At 29.6% G+C, this 18,865-nt stretch overlaps 2 protein-coding genes across 2 annotated transcripts; both read right to left on the bottom strand.

Annotated features, from left to right (window-relative positions):
- Nucleotides 1–22: 22 nt before the first annotated feature.
- Nucleotides 23–4,384, bottom strand: LOC110888785. Its single transcript, XM_022136293.1, has 11 exons — nucleotides 4,312–4,384; nucleotides 4,185–4,223; nucleotides 3,875–4,078; nucleotides 3,766–3,810; nucleotides 3,447–3,656; nucleotides 3,351–3,353; nucleotides 3,046–3,300; nucleotides 2,524–2,962; nucleotides 1,507–2,438; nucleotides 183–1,310; nucleotides 23–87 (listed from the first exon to the last, which is right to left on the bottom strand). Exons 1-11 carry the CDS (start codon nucleotides 4,382–4,384, stop codon nucleotides 23–25), a joined length of 3,393 nt encoding a protein of 1,130 aa, XP_021991985.1.
- Nucleotides 4,385–5,477: 1,093 nt separating this feature from the next.
- Nucleotides 5,478–6,420, bottom strand: LOC110888786. Its single transcript, XM_022136294.1, has 4 exons — nucleotides 6,334–6,420; nucleotides 5,933–6,256; nucleotides 5,655–5,834; nucleotides 5,478–5,576 (listed from the first exon to the last, which is right to left on the bottom strand). The coding sequence occupies exons 1-4, from the start codon at nucleotides 6,418–6,420 to the stop codon at nucleotides 5,478–5,480; spliced, it is 690 nt and encodes a 229-aa protein (XP_021991986.1).
- Between the last annotated feature and the right edge of the window lie 12,445 nt (nucleotides 6,421–18,865).

Below are 18,865 nucleotides of genomic sequence, written 5' to 3'. Positions count from 1 at the left end.
CTTAAAGATGAACCATTGGAAATTAAATAATTCTCAATTTCAAAAAAAAAATCTGATTCTTCAGTTGATCTTCAGGAAGCGTTAAATCTACAAAAAGCACAAAAAAAAATTTGGAAAAATTAGAAAAAATTATATATAATAATGTAAAACATATAGGTGACAAAATAAAATAACTCATTTACCAGGGATACGTGTCTCTTTCCGACGTCTGTACAAAATATCGTCTCCTAATAAATGCCACGTTTTATCCCAAACAAATTCAGGTCTTGTTAGAGTATTTGTTAACAGCATTGTGGCAAATAATGCTCTTAAATACCGACAATGACCATCAAAACTTGCTTCTTTAATTGCTTCAACATATTCGTTGTCACCATCTAGAAGACCCATTGCATAGCATGCGTCTTTAAAAGTGGGGAATAACTCTCCATTAACTGTTCGAATATCTTCGAATGATTTGGGACCCCTGACTTTGTTTAGGAGAATCCTTAAATAATAAGGTTCACTAGAAGCAATTGAAACGGAATGAATTCTACCAACAGTTTGATACCTTTTTCGTATTTGCCAGCGTCTATCTTTTACATTCCAAACATACTTTTGTGGGAACTCGACATAAGTCAATTTACATGCTTCGTCATCACGTTGATTTAATTCAAACCATTTCAAAAACATCGAAGAAGCAACGGATGGTTTGCTCAAGACATCTTCAATATCATCATCTGCACCATATACAACATTATGCTGACCAGGTAAATGAAAAGGAAGCCTCATTACAGCAGGATATCTATAATGCACTGCATTTGAGAAAATTCTCCAAGAAGCTTCACAAGCAGATATGTATCTACAATCGTAGTACTCTTTTATTTCGTCTTTTGGTTTCTGAATGCTAGACCCTTCTGCTTCGCAAAACACAACGGCGGTAGCCCGGTCAGGACCTTTGTTAATGTACTCGAAAAGGTACTTTATGGAGCCAGCTTGGTTACACCATTCAACATTAATATGAGCTTGGTATCGTCTTAATAGACTTTTGTTATACGGTACAACACTTCGGTTGTCAAGTTGAACACCTTTCTTTATAACAGTACGACCACAATCTCTTCTTTGATAAACCGGAAAACCACTTGAGTCAATAATAGTTTGAGCAGAAAACTTTTTAGGAAATCGTTTAGAACATCTTTTGTCAACCATGCAAGGACAGCTCAAGTTAGCATTCCCACAAGGACCGTGAATCATATACTCAGACACAAGTGAGTATAACTGCGGATCTTCGGATTTGTCTGGAATTTCAGCTGAAATAAAAGGATCTATGTGATCTACATCACACGGTGGGAAGTTTATGATCGACTTTCATGAATAAACAAATGTGTGCATGAGGTAGGCCACGTTTTTGAAATTCAACTTTATAAACAACTGCATAAGTTGAAAAGTGTATGTGTTAGCAATTACACATATCTAATTTATGTGCAATTAATAAGATATTCTAAAAAAAATATAACATAAAATACACACCTGCGTTTATTTCACCAAAAAATTTGTTATCCTTTAGATCTTTAATCATTGAATCCAACTTCATCTTGAACAATCGACATAGTATATCTGGTCTGTCTTCTGGTTTAATTGAAGTATCTTTAAGAAATCTTGAAATTTCAGGCCATTTAGGATTGCATGTAATGGTTATGAAAAAATCTAGGTATCCAAACCATTTACATAAAGCCATAGCATCAAGGTAGTTTTGTTGCATGAACCGAGCCCCTCCAGTAAAGGAAGAAGGCAGAATTACCTTTTGACCGGTGTTCGATAAATTTTCTTGACCTGTGTGCTTATACTTTTGTAAATTTTCAAATGTCTCGGATCGTAGATTCTTCTGCTTACCACGTATGAAATTTAACCTTTCGCTTTCAACCATAGTGTAAGCGTCAACCAAAAACTGTTGGAACAGTCTTCTTCCGTTTAAAACCAAAGAATAACCACTAATGCGATCCTGTATTCGATATGCAAAGAATTCCCGCATTGTGCATTTTGGTCGTATTTTTTTCTTGGTTGTTACACCATCCTTATGAGGAATATCGATTCTATATCCATCATCACCAAACGGGAAAAAAATAGGATATTGAAGAGCAAGGTAGGATGGATGTAACTCACTAATACGTTTAAGCATACCAGATTGAGTTTCAACAACAATGTCACGACGATCAACAGAAGCATCTAAATCATCGACAATCAAAGCAGCTACTTCAGTCGAGGATGGCAGATTATAAGTTCTTCCATCTTTGTCTCTGTTGTAAATAAGTCGGAGCTTAAGGTTTGCTCCCGGATTTTGTTGAAAATGGTTTCGTACCATTCTGTAAGATTTAACCAACTCATTATGGGAATCTAAAAAATCTTTAAGGTATTCAATTATTTCGACGTCCAACTCCTGTTCATGTGAAGTTACCTGTTGCCTGTTATGAAAGTCAAAATAAAAAATTAACTATATTTAGATAAATGTAATAACCGAAAAAAACGCAATATACAGAATTAACTTACCCCAATACACTTTGTCTGTTATATACCTCGTTCTCAGTATCGTATATGTATAGTTGAGAAAACTTAGCTTGCTTGCCATTAGCTGGTTTTAGACTACCTAAGCTATGAAAATTTTGACCACTAATTCGGTATATGAATGGAGCATTTCCCTTGTTTATTTTCGAATCAACCTTTCCACCCATAGATGTAAAAGAGAACATACAATTATATCGTCGGATATTCTTTAAGAAGAACTTGCTTCTTTGATCTGACATGTGGAACAAATTTTGATACGACGGATTTGCCTCCTTTAAATTTGGTAGCTCAACTTTCCCATATCCACAACATAAACCATAACATAACTTGCCCAATGTCAATCGACCTTTTCCACCTTCGGAAGTCCATAACTTGGCATGACAAATATCACATATAACAACTTGATCACCATGATCTATGTACTCTGTATAAATTTAAAAAATATATTAACAAAATTATTAAGTATTGGTAATTTACAGTGTGTATTAAATAATACAAAAAATATACCACTTGAAATTCCTTTATAAGGATCTGGAACAAAAATTTCAGCATTGCTAGGATCACCCGATTCCAAACTTTGCATAACTACTGGGGATAAATCACGTGACTTGTGCTTCAGTTTGCGCTTTCCGGCTGACAACTTACTAAGTGATGTTCGGTTAGATGCTGAAGTCGAATTGGTATACGTCAAGATATTTGAGTTAATCGAATATACGCCAGGGGTACATACGGAAAGATCGTTGTTTTGCAAATTATCATTACCTGGAAAATACATTAAAAAGGATATTAAAAATTATATCCTAATTACTAACTGGCTACATTCAACAAAAAAATAATTAAAACTTATTCTATACATTATTAGTATTACGTGTACAAACTAATATAAAGTATTAAAAAGTCTAACGTACAAAAGTTTGTATCAAGTAAAGCAGGCATACCATTCAAACTTCCATGTAACGGGATTGTCGTATTTATATTATGTGTAACTTTAGAGACTTGAGATACTTTTTCTTTCCCACGTATGCCGACATCAACGTTTGTAGTAGAAGTTTTTTTCTTTCCCTTCTTTTTGTCAATTATTGCTTTTCGGATACTTCGTCTTTCTGCAGTATCAATAACTGAATAATCTCCAACAAATAGATAAATAAATAAATAAATTACTACTCATTTAAAAAAGGAAGTTAACATATAAAATGATTTTTCATTAACATACATAGAATTTCATACCTGTAGAAATGGCTGAAAGAGGAATTCTGTCAAAATCACCTATATCTATAAATGGATTATTAAAAATACCCATAGTTATTAGTGGTTTAATAATTTTATTTACACTTACTATTAGTATATGAAGATAGCGTAGCATCTACACTTCTCTGAAAAGAGATTGTCATATCTATCTGATTTGTAACATTAGATACGTGAGATGAGTTTTCTTTATCACGTAACGTCACACCAACATTTGAAGAAGAAGTTTTATTCTTCGACCGCTTACTCTCAAGTATTCTTTTTCTGATTCTTCGCCTTTCACCGGTATCAATAACTTAAAATTGAACAAACCACATAAAGAAAAGTATTAGAAGTTTCATAATTAACAAAAATATACAAAAAACTACATTATCTGTTATATTTAAAAACGAATCACTTACCATTCGAAATGTTTGACAGAGGAGTTCTATCCAAAACACCTATATGTATATGTGATTATTAAAATTAAAACTAAACACGCAGTATAGTAGTTTTAAAAATTATAAAACTTTCATAATAGACACTTACTGTTAACATCAAACTGTTTAGATTTACCAGATGATGATGTTGATGAACGAAAATTAAAGGTTCTCTTTGACATCTTGTATTAATAACAAAATCTGCAGCGGATTAACAAAGTAGTATATAAAACATATAATGAAGTATAAACTGTGATAATATAGAAAATGGATAACAATTATACCTTCATTCGTGAAAATGGATATCATACAAAACAATACATATATCGATACATAGATAAAAAAACAATTACCTTGAATTTTTTTTTGTGAAGTCTTGTGATAGATTGGTAATATAATTGAAAATTGATCACAAGTAATTTGTATCCTACACATATATAGGGTAGAAAACATAAGTCATTATGTAAACGTTGTGTCAATATGGAATGTAATTAAGTATATTGTTAGGCAGACTAAACTTACCATAATATTTATTCTTAAAAAAATGTAAAAATAATAATTACTCATTTGAAAAAGTAAACATCGAATATGTTAACAATAAGTTTCCAAAATATGGATACATATGTTTGGAAATTCTAAATATCATTACTACCTAAATTAGTATACAAGACATTTAAACCGAAATTGACAATTTGATTAGGTTGAGAATAATGATTTACCATTAATAAGATAACTACCTTGTGGACATTTAACTATTTTTTAAAAATCTGTATACAAATTTTTTAATTATTAATGTTAATAATCTTTATTTAGTACTTTAATGTAATGTTTACTTATATGAATTAAAAAAAACAGCAATTTACTTCTAATTTACTCGCCAATTTATTAGTTAATCAGTGTGGACATACTTAAAGAATGGATGTTAGTTGTGTGATAATATAATTACTTTTTCATTGATCACATTCAATAGTAGTTAAATTTGGCAGTGATTGATCCTTAACTTTACAATCGGACTTTACAAAATCATCAATATTATAAACTTCGATTTTAATCATGTGAATATGTAAATAAAATTCAACTATCATTAAACATTTTCATTACTGAGTAGTATAAGAAAATGATAGAACAACATAATGAAAACAACATAACAAAAATTCCAATAATTTGTCAATATTATAAAATAGTACGTCAAAAAAAATCTCATAGTAATTATTGAAAAAACATAAATGCAATAAATTTCATAACTAAAACTGATAGACATTGGACATGGTAATCTCAACCGATGGTCTTGCGCTTTGTTGAAACAGAGTGTTCAATCACATGAATGTCTTTAACTTCATTAACATATCGTTTGCCATTCACATTTTTCTGATCCTGCAAAACGTAATACAAACATATTATCAGTTATATGAAATATTCACGGAACTTCAATTTTAAAAATGAATTCAAAACCTGTAGAGAAACAAAGTTGTTCTTAATCTCAACAATAAGGTTTGCATCATCGCTTATATGGGTAATTCCATAAACCTTGTCATAATGAACCAAATTGTACTCGGTGACTTCTATCTTGAAAGCGAAAACTTTCCCAACAATTAACTTTATTTCTTCTGGAAGCTTCATAATATCGTCAGACTGAGAGTATTGTAAAATTTTGGTTTCATTAATAAAAATTATAAAATGTTATAATAAACAAACTATGGTGTTTTATATCATATAATTTTAATACCAACCATTTTGTTCTCTTCAATCAAAAGTTTTGGCGACTTATTAAAAAGCTGAACGGCCTGGTCGTGAAACAAAATCAGCTCAACATCATCCGACTCATCAGCAACTTCAAGATTAATTTTGAACTTCGGAACAGGTTCAACTGTATTCTCAGAACATTGATAATTGGAGCAGTAATAAACATCAAATTGTTGAAAATCATCAAAACAATCAGGTGCAAAAAGTTCCTCGACCTCCAAAGTGGCTTCGTGTGAACACTTAGGGCATGTCATATGGTACCAACATTTGTTAACACTAATAACAGTACCAACAATAACAACACTTTTTGGCTGGATATATGTAACACAAGATATCAGTTGTTAATTATAAAAAAAAAATATAGTTCTTTAAGAAGATACACGTATACCATTGATATTTCCCATACGGCACCAAGATTAGTGATGGTTGTATCTTTAAGAAATAAATCATATGAGATATCTCTGTTTGCAGACATGATAACTGCGAAGATTTGAAGACATGATTGTACGTATAAATATATAGTTAACAAATATTAATAAATGTTGTCTCACATATCTTCAATAATGACATATAAGAAAAAAAATGTATGACTAAATACCTTGATGAAGAAATCTACAGGAAAGCAAAGCAATTTAGAATGAGGATGAAGACAAATAAAACCTTATTTATAGAAGAAGATGATAACATTTTTGGTAAACAATTAAAATATAGAATAAGATTTGTAAAATCTTGAACGTTTTAATAAATGGTTAATGAAGGAAAGGATTTGGAAATTAATAAAGAGTATTTTTATAGAATCATACATATACTTTCTAGCAGACAATTTCGCTTGGTGAACACCTATGTTACTCCGAATTTAAAGTTTTAACAACGTTACCTATTAAATTAAAATCAAACTATTTTTATAATCATGCCATATGAAACATTTAATTTTAATACGTACCTTAAATAAATCACTTGCAATACAACCTCCCAATTAAGATGTAATCTACACTAAATTACGAATTTTTTTAAGTTTGATAGAAAAATTATTGCAATAAAACAAATTTTAGTTCGAATACAAAATATCTTATAATAGTTGACCATCATATAACATGATGTCAGTTTAATTATGTGCTTTAAAAAATGTAATTGCAAAAAAACAGACCAATAAAGCGGCTATCAACACTAACTTATTATATTTTTTTATATTTGAAATATAAAATATTTAACATAAGATTTCTGCAACAACATGAAAAAAATTTCACATTGTATATTTTAAGATTTGTAATCAAATTTAATTGCTTTAAAATAAGAGTAGGATGCTTTACAAAAGGATTATTTATACGTAAATACCTAAGAAAAAATTAACTGACATAAATTTTATACAGTAAGAGATATAAGATTACAAAAAAAGAATTAATATCTAGTGGAATATACTAAGAAAAAATAACATTACAAAAAAAGAATTAACATCTAGTGGAATATACTTAGAGACGTATAAGAGCATTCACACCTAAATAAGTAAATTATAATCGTTAATGTTCTATTATGAAAATACAAAACTAATATTTATAATTGTAGAAACAATAGAGATATAACACACTTAGTAATAAAAATCAAACACGTCTATAATAAAATATTTTAACCGGATACAAGTATTATAAATATGAAAGTTAGTAAACAAAATAATATAACAATACACGTAATTGATAAAACCGACACACAATAACTTCAAAATATAATAACAACATAATACAAATGCCATTGACAGATATCTTTACTTAAATAAAATAGTAGGATTTAATAAAATATAATAAAATGAAATTGTCTCAAAATTATTCAGAATAACATTAAAAAACCCCCATAATCTCATGACCATAAAAAAAACAAATTGTCTTAACTTCAACACCATAAAACCATAAATCTAACGACACCGACTACTTCTCGATTTTTGGAGTCAACATGTTACCACCTTCAGAATATGGGCATTCATCTTTCCCATCATTAACACGACGTTTTGTTGACGAAGATCCAAGTGTATCATCAGCATCATAAACATCGTGAAGATTACGTTTCACCTCACCAGAAGATATTGTCTTTGCATCATTATCCAAACCTTTGGACAACGGTGTTTCGTTATCACCAGTGAACGAAACCTCATCCTGAAAAATATAATATTATTGGTAAGAATAAAATAATTCCAAACAGTTCATGTATTTAAGTATAATTAGAATTAATAAATAATTTATCTGTAAACAATAGAAACCTTTGAAACATCACAAGCAACAGATTGAATTCCAGACGGTTGAGCCCCGGTTGATTCAGAATTCTCATACTGTATCAATACAAAATAAATATGAATTGCAACTTTAATACAATTTCAACATTTAACGAAAAACAAACTTCTAGTAATGACACCAGGTTTTATACCTCATGTATTTTAAATTTAGCGTAGAGTCCAGCAAGAATATTCGGATCAGACGTGAGCATTGAGATTCCGTAGTTCTCAACTTGGTGTATAATGTTAAACTCTAAAACATTGATGATAAAACCAAGTTTTTGCCCAACTAAAATGTCAAACAGTTCCGGATAAGGTTTGGGAACGCCTCCAGAAGCCAACTCCTATCACGTACAATAATCATTTAGGATTTCAGTAAATACTTAGGCCAACTAAATACAGTATTCATAAATATTATTAATAAAAACATAATTGGTAGGCTAAAATACCTCATCATGCACTTCAACCAACTCTTTTGCAGTTTTTTTGAAAAGCTTAAAAGCCTCAAAATCAAATAGTGTAAGAGTCACGGTACCGTATGAGTCTTGCACGCGAATAGGAATCTTGTATCTGTTTTATTTTAATCAGAACAAAATATAAATTTTTAGGTTTTGTAACCTACTAATTAAAAACACTTTTTCTAAAAAGCTTTATAAAAACATACCGAGGAAAGGACACAATATCAACTCCTTTACATTTAGCGTTTGTACACATGACAATCCTTTTCTCATCCAAACCACCAGAACCATCCTCATTGTCAACAGTAACATATGTTTCTTCAACACTGGATTTGCAGTGGTTGCAAGCATTATAGTACCATATTTTATCAGTGCATATCCCGATTACTGTACCAACTAATATGACCTTCTAGGGCTAATGAATTAAAGAAAAAATACATTAAATTTAATGAAACTTTTGTTTGTTATCATGATAAATAAAATAATCAATAAGGTGGATATAACCTTTTGAATGGTACTGAGATAAGCTGACAAAACAAACCCAGTGTTGTTCAGAAACTCATCCTCAGCAGATGATATCATATATGAGCCAACATTGTCACTTTCAGATGGTGTTGATGCAAACTTGTCAACAAAGCTATAAACATTCAACAAATGAAAAGGTATTAGGTAGCTAAGCTTGTTGTTACGGAAATTATAAAATATTCTTTCTTACCACTTCTTGAATGATGTTATTTCATCAAGATCAGAGTTGATGAACATTCTACTGATATCAAAGGAAGTTGACAAACCTTTCTTATCTACAAAAAAACAAATGAATAAATTATATACGATGTTACTAAACTTGATTGACAAAACCAATTTTAACAATAAAGTTTTCAATCAAAATGATGTTGATTAATACCTCTGTAAAGATTGACGACACCAAAGTGAATCACCATAACGACATGCTTCTCTCTATTTGGATTATTAAAGTAATCATGCATTTCTATGGCAAATGAATCCCACAATGTAGCAATAACTTGATGACCCCTACATGTAAAATAATAAATCTATATAAACAGCCTTTACAAAAACAATCTAGAACGGATGTTATAGGTATGAAGTAAAATACTCACTCAATATCTTTAACTCTTATGTTCAATCTCTTGCCTTTGGAACCATCTTTTTTATCCGTGTCTTCCATATTGAAGCAGACTTCAACATACCCTATGAAATCTATATACAAGGGAATAATGGTAAATTGAAAAAACAACCAAAACGAAACATACTTCAAACATAATTATAAATGTTGAGTTAAAATCTTTACCAACAGTTGTACCAACATCAACTTTATTTTCAACAACATCTTTGAAATTCACAAAAGAGAAAGAATACTTCGGACCACACCAATCAACACTTTTTTCAATCTGACTGAAAAGAGTAAATGTTAACTTCCGCTTATCCTTGGTGTAGTTGATAGTTGCATGGTTTGGTGCAATAGATGCCCTGCTGATGAGAAGAACTTCGTCGAGTTTAAAGTGATGATCAAACCTTGGCAATATCTTATGAAGACAATTTGCCAAAATCATATCACCCTGAAAAGAAATAAATACTTATAAAATTTTATGTCAAAACCTATTAATAAACACATCAGAAGTAACTAATACATCAAATAATTTAACAATATAAAAAACAATATTCAGTCAAAACCTGTTCATCCATGCATATCATGTCAACGCGATATGTTACATTGGGGCGTCCATGCATCATCTTCCTCCACAACGAAACTATCTTCAACCTCAATGTATAGTTATTCGACATCGCATTAACATTAGACAACATGGTTATTTTTTTAGGTTCCATGGCGAAATAATTTTATCAATTTCGGTAGAGAGAAAGAAAATGATAAAATGTGGTGATAATGAAAGATTAAAACAATGTATTTATAATTGATACATACAAGTATATAAAAATTTATTTTAAGAAAGTGTATTGAAATGTAAAATAAAAATCAAATCTCGAATAGGTTAATATTGTCTTTGGAAATTATTGAAAACTATGTTTGGAAATTTTCAAAAACGATGAACATTTAATTCATTAATTAACAAATCTAAAAAAAAATTAAATTGGACGAAATCTTCAAATTGACAATTTGTCTAGGTTGATCATAATTAGTTTCCATAAATAACAAAACTACCTTGTAGACTTTTAAGAATTTTCTAAAAAAAAAAAGAACAATAACTATGGAATCATACTTAAATTTCGAAGTGATTAAAGTTAACCTTTAAATATAAAAGTTAGGAAAAAATTGATGTTAGTATTCTTGATTTGGTAATTGAAAGAAACGTTTATTAAGATTAATTAAAAAAAAAGGGAAGCACAAATATATAATAGTATGGCATTATATCCTTAACTGTAACACATTATGAATTTTAAACTCATAATTTAATCGCCAACTTTCCGGTTACTCGTTGTCGTGTTAGTTAAATAATGGATGTGTATTCAATTATAATATTTTTTACTGACGGGAAATATACAAACCTACATCTTTATCAAATTAAGAGTAACCCATTAAAATTTTTGAAATGCTAACTTAATCCAAAATTTAATAATTCAAATAATGGTCGATTATATTAAAGCCTGGAGGTTCCACCTTCTTGATACTTTATTTTTTGATTGAGAAATTATTAGAGTAACCCACGATGATAAAACTAACCTTGTTAATAGTTAGTCTATTCAAAAAGTGTCCATATGTATAGTATATTTGTTAAATATTTTTACAAAAATACACCAAGATAATTTTTTATTATATACTAAACGGCATACTAATATAGGTATAATTTAATGTTTCTCTTGATAAATAAGATGGTCAATGAAAATAAGTAGCAAACAAATGTCAATACAACTATTGACAATAAATAGTATAATGGATCTATGTATTTGTATAATTAGATGTATTTGTCTTATTTTTTTTTATCAAATTAGATGTATGCATGTCATCATAAACATTTTTAGTTGTAGAAACAAACATAAAGATAAACATTCAACATATACACAACACTTTGGTACCATACAAAAGTCTACTACGAAAAAAGTCCATAGAGGTACATGTTCAAAAGATGGTTACCAAAACAAAGACCAAAACGTTGTTCTTAAGACAGTTTAAAAAAGATAGGTGCACTTTCGCTTAGACATATCGGACATTTTTTAAGATGACGGTTTTCTTTGAAGTCACATAAGTAAAATCAAGCATGTCGCCATCATTCAAATTATTTTCCGCCATAAATAAAGGCCAGTTTATGACTGAATAGCGTAATGCACTTCCGTTTTTTTCCGGTTTGACTTCATAAATACTAACCTGCCCCTGCAGGTTTTCAAACTTAAGTGTATGCAGCTTCTTTGTAAAACCAGCGCGGTTTGATACCCCGACAGGAAGACGCTGCATGTAACAACGTGTATTTAACATTTTACTCTTTAAACATCCAATACTAAAGATAAATTATTTAAATATAACGATTTACTGAGCCAAAAAAAAAAATACCAGCCTGTATTCCCCTTTACGTGTAAAATTCAAAAACTCCGGATCTTCAGGAATAGTGGGTTTTCTAGATTTCTTTCCATGTAGAGGATTCTTAGACTTGGAACTACCAACAGACCTTATATTTTCCTTTACCTTTATGATTACCAAATTTGTTAACTTCTAAACGACACCATTGCATAGTTAACAAATTAATATTATTTGTATAAATCTCATAACTTACATCATTTTTGAGAGATTGAGATCCTTCAGCTATAATTCCCTTGGAAGTACAATCAACGTCATGTTGTTTAGCCTTACTTGTTTCTCTAACTCCCTCCTTCATGGTGATAGCATCTTGTTGCTGAATGCAAAGATCCTGTTAAAATGGGACATTTTACATTAACATCAAAAATGTAAATGAGAACTGTTATTGCTAAATATCAGATGAACTTTATGTAAACATATACATTTATAGAAATATACGATTACCTGGTCGACATTTGGTTCTTCATGTGAAAAAAAGAAGCCATAATCTTTACGTAACGCCTAAAAAGGACGATTTGGTAACTTACATACTGCCATATAACCATTAACGAAAAACATGTTTATAGATATTAGTACTTTACCTCGTCTACTTTATGAACGTACTCATCACGAGATATTTCAAGAACATCATCATCGGAATTGTCCCCCATTATCAACACAACCAGAAATTGAACTGAAAAAAGTGTTAAGCGTAAGAGAGCATTAGAAATATTCTTAAATATAAATACATATTGATCATAAAACTTATTTTTAACCAAAATATTATTAAAAAAAACAAATCTTATAGTTAATTTATGTCATACGAATTTATCTTTTGAATGGAATACCAAATAAAATCACAACTGTATAAGAAATAAGACAAATACTTAGATCCATGTCTGTTTTTATAAATCTTATAGATCAATATGACGACATGCATAATAAGAAAATAATAATTTGATAAAAATATTATCAATCAATTAATAAATAAAGAACAAAAAAAATATCAAATAAATAAATCCTTGTATAAGATCCAAGACATAGATTAGTGCACAAAGGAAGATAAACAAATCTTCCATAAACAACCATCAGCTTTAAAAACTAAAAGCAATCTTGATGAAAAAAAAAAAAGAACAAAGTGTTTAGATAATGCCTTGAGTTTCAAGATTAATCAAAACTAAAATATCAAAACAAATAATTTTTCTATCAAAACCAGATCCATCTATAAGAAATAAGATACAGAAACAACAAACGGAGACGGAAGAAAAATTCTAAACAAAGCTTCATGAACAAATGAAACCAAAATAACAGTACGAATCAAAAATTTAGAAGTTACCGAATACGAATTTCTTGAAGATTGGAAGTAGCGGTTGTAGAGCAAAGGGTTTCTTGGGTGTAGTGTAGGTTAAAGATATAGAACAAACCAGATGAACTTTATCTTATTTTAAATGGGTCGGATCTTTCAATAACCGGTATGAATTATATTGAAAAAAAAAAGGAAATTGTAAAACTGGTTTGACAAGATATTGTAGGGGTAATGATTAATTTACCTTACCAATGTTAGATGTTATACAACTACCAAGTAATATTAGAATATTTTATTTCGAAATCTATATATATATTAGTATAATAAATCAGAGACGAAAAAATAAGTGTTGGCCGAATGTATTATCTTGTATGATTAATAATTAAAAATCTTTCTAAAAAATATATTCATTGTTAATGCTAATTGTGGTGTTAGAATATAATATCTATATTTAGAAACATCAAATATATATAGATTATACTATACAACTTTTGTATTTTTTTTGGATGGATTTAATTTAAATTAGGGTATTTGGTAATAAAGAAGGCATGTAACCACAATGAATGTTAAAATATGTAATTTAATACAGCAATTTTTTGGACATAATAAAACATGAAACGTAATACAAAATTCTTTTATTATAAAACTAAGGAAAAGATAAAACACAAGATACTTGAAACAAATTACATAGTTCGATAAACAAAAGATGAAATAGTATCAAATTAATTAAAATTTTTCTAATAGAAAGGCGAAAGGATTGTCTCGAAAAATAATGCGCCTTTCGGTCCGTTGTAGCAGTCAACATGTTTAATATACTTCAAAGAATCATTGCAAAGGAGAACTTCAACAGTATCTCCCCAAATACTGGTTATCAACCACTTGTTATCTTGAATTATATTTGTCCTTTGCTACGGCTCCAAATGTTGAACTATGCGAGCCTTATTGAAAGAAAAGACATTGATCCAGTCATCCTGTTCATATTTGACCAAATCTGCAATTAGTTCACCTGCATATTGAACGACAATGACATGGAGCTTGTTGGAAATTGATAGAAAATGTGCTTGGCAAGGATTGACTTGAATACGCCCCGGAAAACGAAGTATACTGAAAGATTCAGATATAACATCGAAAGCAACAATGTTCCTTTCACCAGGTGGAATCCAGTAATTGGAAACAGTGAAATATATTGTTTTGCCGGAATAAATTCCAGGAGACCATGAATAAAAGTTTGAACCTAAGTGAGTCCCGTTCAAGAAATTCAATTTTCTCCATGAGTCATTACGTCGTGAATATACACGAGCGGTAACTACGTCCCAGTAACAATTAATATGAAGCACTTTAAGATCGTTGTCCTCGTCACAGTACATTCCACCAGTATCGGTGTGTCGACCAAAATAACGACTAAAGTAGTCGTCCGATATCACCTTAAAACGCCTAGTCGTTGGGTTCCAAAGTACGAGCTCATTGTAACTCCTTTTAATGCAAACTAAAATCAGTCCGTTAAACGAACACATAATGCTTAAAAGGGATGGATGGACATCGATTGGAAAAGTTACGGTTTTCCTAGAATTGACTTGTAAGTTGCCAGATACTATGTCGTCAACGACAATGGAATTTTCATTCAAGGAGAGCAGCTTCTTTTGTATTGAGTTTACAACTCGACGAGTATGGATGAAAACGAACTTTGGTGTAGATAATTCATAACACCATTGTTTAGAAACACATTTGAAACGACAAACTACCTTCGCAGGTAGTCTCGATAAGATCTCTTCCAAAATCATGTCATCCCCAATACGTTCCATGATTCGTAATACTCTGAAAACTAAATAAAAAAAAGATTGTATAAAAAGTTATTGTATAACAACTAAAGAACTATCAATGGAATATCAAAAATTGAATCATGCAGTATACAATACCTAACCGTGTAAGTGGAGGTGTTATGTATAAGAATTGAAGAATGAGAAAGAATTACACAAAATATGGGTATTTATAGGACTTTAATTATATATTGGAAATCTGTTATTATTAAAAAAATATGTCAAATCTGTTTTATATATATAAATGTTGCTAAAAAAAAGATTTAAAAAGAATTATATTTACTCTCGTTAATTATTAAATGTTTTTACAACTTTTGCCATAACTATTACCAATCAATTTAAGTTTCCGTTCAAATAAAATAAAACCATACATTTGGAAACCTTACTATTAAATATACGATATATTTGATATATATTAATATAGTTAATATCAAAAAAGGCCCATCTCATCAACTTAAATGTTTGTATATTATTTGTATACCAAACACGTATTTTATGTAAAAATATTTATGGTATTATGGAATATTGCAATAACAATTAACAGATACTTGATGAAAATTTATTGACCTTGAAAATCTATTTACATAGTGTATTTACATATTTTCAATCAAATAATGCAAAAGTTATGAAAGATGTATTAATATAGTCAATAAAAAAGACCGATTCTCATCTACATAAATGTTGGTGTATTATTTTTGTATCAAAAAGTATAATATGAGAAATTATTTATGGAAGAACGGAATAATGCTCAAACAGTTAACAACTACTTAAGGAAAATACATTGTGAGACTGAAAATCTATTTACATATTGAATGTACATATTTTTAATCAAATAATGAAAAAGTTACGAAAGATTTATCGTATATGTGAACTTGTTTTTTAATGTTTGTATTATGAATTTTATGGATATTTCAGTTGAGATTAGCTTGGAATTCTATTGAGATTCGATTGAAATTCAGCACAAAGAAAACCAACACAAAATATAAAAAACCTCGGTTCAATCCAAAAATATCAATTCAAATACCAAAGAATGTTCAATAGCATGTAATGATTGATAAAAGTTGGATGATTATCCATACATAATTGAAAACAGCTATGTATTCAATAAGAATAACACAATAACACAAATTAAGCGCCGTTCATATTATCAAATGAGATAAGGATCCGGATAAATCCCTTCTTCAAGAAGTTCATCCAATTTATTACTAACGCGGGCCGAATGCTTCATCAGAAACTCAAAACTTCGTAGTGCCTCATACCAATCCTTACATACAGTTCTGAATCGACCAACTGATTTGAGAGGAAGCCTAAAAAAAATTTCAATGAGCACCAAATCGAACGGGATATTATCCATAGTACAAACAAACCTATGCAAAATAAAACACATATAATAACAACATATAATTAGTTATTTTTTATAAATCAAAATTGAGTGAGTATTAGATAGAATATTTGGATACAACCTTCTTGAAGAAACACAAAGAGATACAATAATATGATATGTATTGGAGGGAAATGTTATTGTTTCTTATATGAATAATTATTTATAAATGCAATGAATGATCTTCAATATGTTAAGAATATGTTTACAAATTATTGTAAATTATATTTGGAAGTTTTTTTTAAACATATAAGCTCTTAATGATTGGTAAATTAAATTTGATTAAATTGTCAATTTGATTAGCTTGATCATAAAGACTATCCATGAATAAGAACACTAAATTAGCGAAAATAAAAACTTTTCTACAAAGTGTGTACAATAAATATGGAATGAAAACTTAAAATTGGAAGATATAGACATTATGACGGATTATAATTGTATACTAATAATTTACTGGTGAATTTACTCGGTATTCAATATCAAGTTAATTAAAGAATGGATGTTACGTTAACAATATGTTTACAAATTATTGTAAATTATATTTGGAAGTTTTTTTAAAACATATAAGCTCTTAATGATTGGTAAAATAAATTTGATTAAATTGTCAATTTGATTAGCTTGATCATAAAGACTATCCAAGAATAAGAACACTAAATTACCGAAAATAAAAACTTTTCTACAAAATGTGTACAATAAATATGGAATGAAAACTTAAAATTGGAAGATATAGACATTATGACGGATTATAATTGTATACTAATAAATTACTGGTGAATTTACTCGGTATTCAATATCAAGTTAATTACAAAATGGATGTTTTATACATAATCTATAAAACGTCTTACAATTATATAACTCATAGACGAAAATTACAATACATATAATATGATATAAAATCTTGACAACATATCAATTAATAAATACTTATCATTCGTACCATCATCATTTAAATAACCAAATTATTAACGTTAAACCATAAACAAAACATCATCCAAAACGTTAATAAGCGAAGATAAAAACACATGTACAAAACATGAAAACCTTAGTAATCTGCCCTATCGTTAATAAAACAAAAGTACCGTACCAACATAAACAGACATAGTTAACAAAATAACCAAAAACCAAAACATAAATCCACTGTTTTGTAAACACCAAATAGCATTATACGGTATTTAACCACTAACACATCCCATCTACCTTCACCACCTCAATGGTAAATCAACATACCTTTACTTTTGACATAAACCATATGAAACTCGGAATCCCATTCCAACTGTTTGTCTCGAACAAAATGATTCATGCCAGAAACGTTGTACCTCGGACATCCTTGAGAGTGCTCGACACCAATGGATACGTTCCAACTCAAACCAGCAGAGTCCTGGATAATCAAATCCATCTTACGATCCAAACCGTGCAATTGTGCCCACTTCTTTTTCAGGCGCTACGAATAACAATAAAATTTTTTTAACATTTTAGTAATTAAATAGAAATCATCAAATTATAAACAACACAAAAAACAACATAAATTAGTAATATGAAAATGTAAAAATGAAAAACTTACAAAATGATTGTCCACACGAAATACAACCGGTACTTCGTCATCCATATTTAGCTCAACACCAACTACAGGAATGGGTTTGGGCAAATCATCATCAGAAACTTCAATCAACTCATCTATAGGTTCTTTTTTTGTATCATGTAGTTCTGGTGGTAGAGTTAATAGGGTAGGCTTGAAACAGAAAACACTCAAATCATAGTTCCTCAAATCAACCATCTCAAAAACAACCAAATGATGATCAGTAATAGACATCTCCTTTTTGATGCGACTCCAACCAGTTGTAATATACACTTCATCGTCAAAAACCTCCATACGGACGAACCATTTACTATTACCTGACGACCGTACCACAGCAGGATATCTCGGAAAAGTATTGAGCATTTTGTGATGAACAAACATCCTATCCACATACTACACGTGATATGCAAAACACATAAAGAAAGTCAGATGTTAGTTATACATAACTTAAAATGTGAAACAAATGTTATTTAAATTGGAAAAGTACCATGCAATTCTCTCGGTCCTTTAGATGTCCAGGTTGGTAGTAGAAATACTCAGACGGCGCAAGAGATATATCTTGATAAAAGTAGATGAGACGAAAAGAAGATAAAGCT

The sequence above is a fragment of the Helianthus annuus genome, chromosome 11 (assembly GCF_002127325.2).
Source record: "Helianthus annuus cultivar XRQ/B chromosome 11, HanXRQr2.0-SUNRISE, whole genome shotgun sequence".
Lineage (NCBI taxonomy): Eukaryota > Viridiplantae > Streptophyta > Magnoliopsida > Asterales > Asteraceae > Helianthus > Helianthus annuus.
The sequence above is the reverse complement of the archived record's forward strand: the minus strand, read 5'-3'. Positions and strand labels throughout refer to the sequence as shown.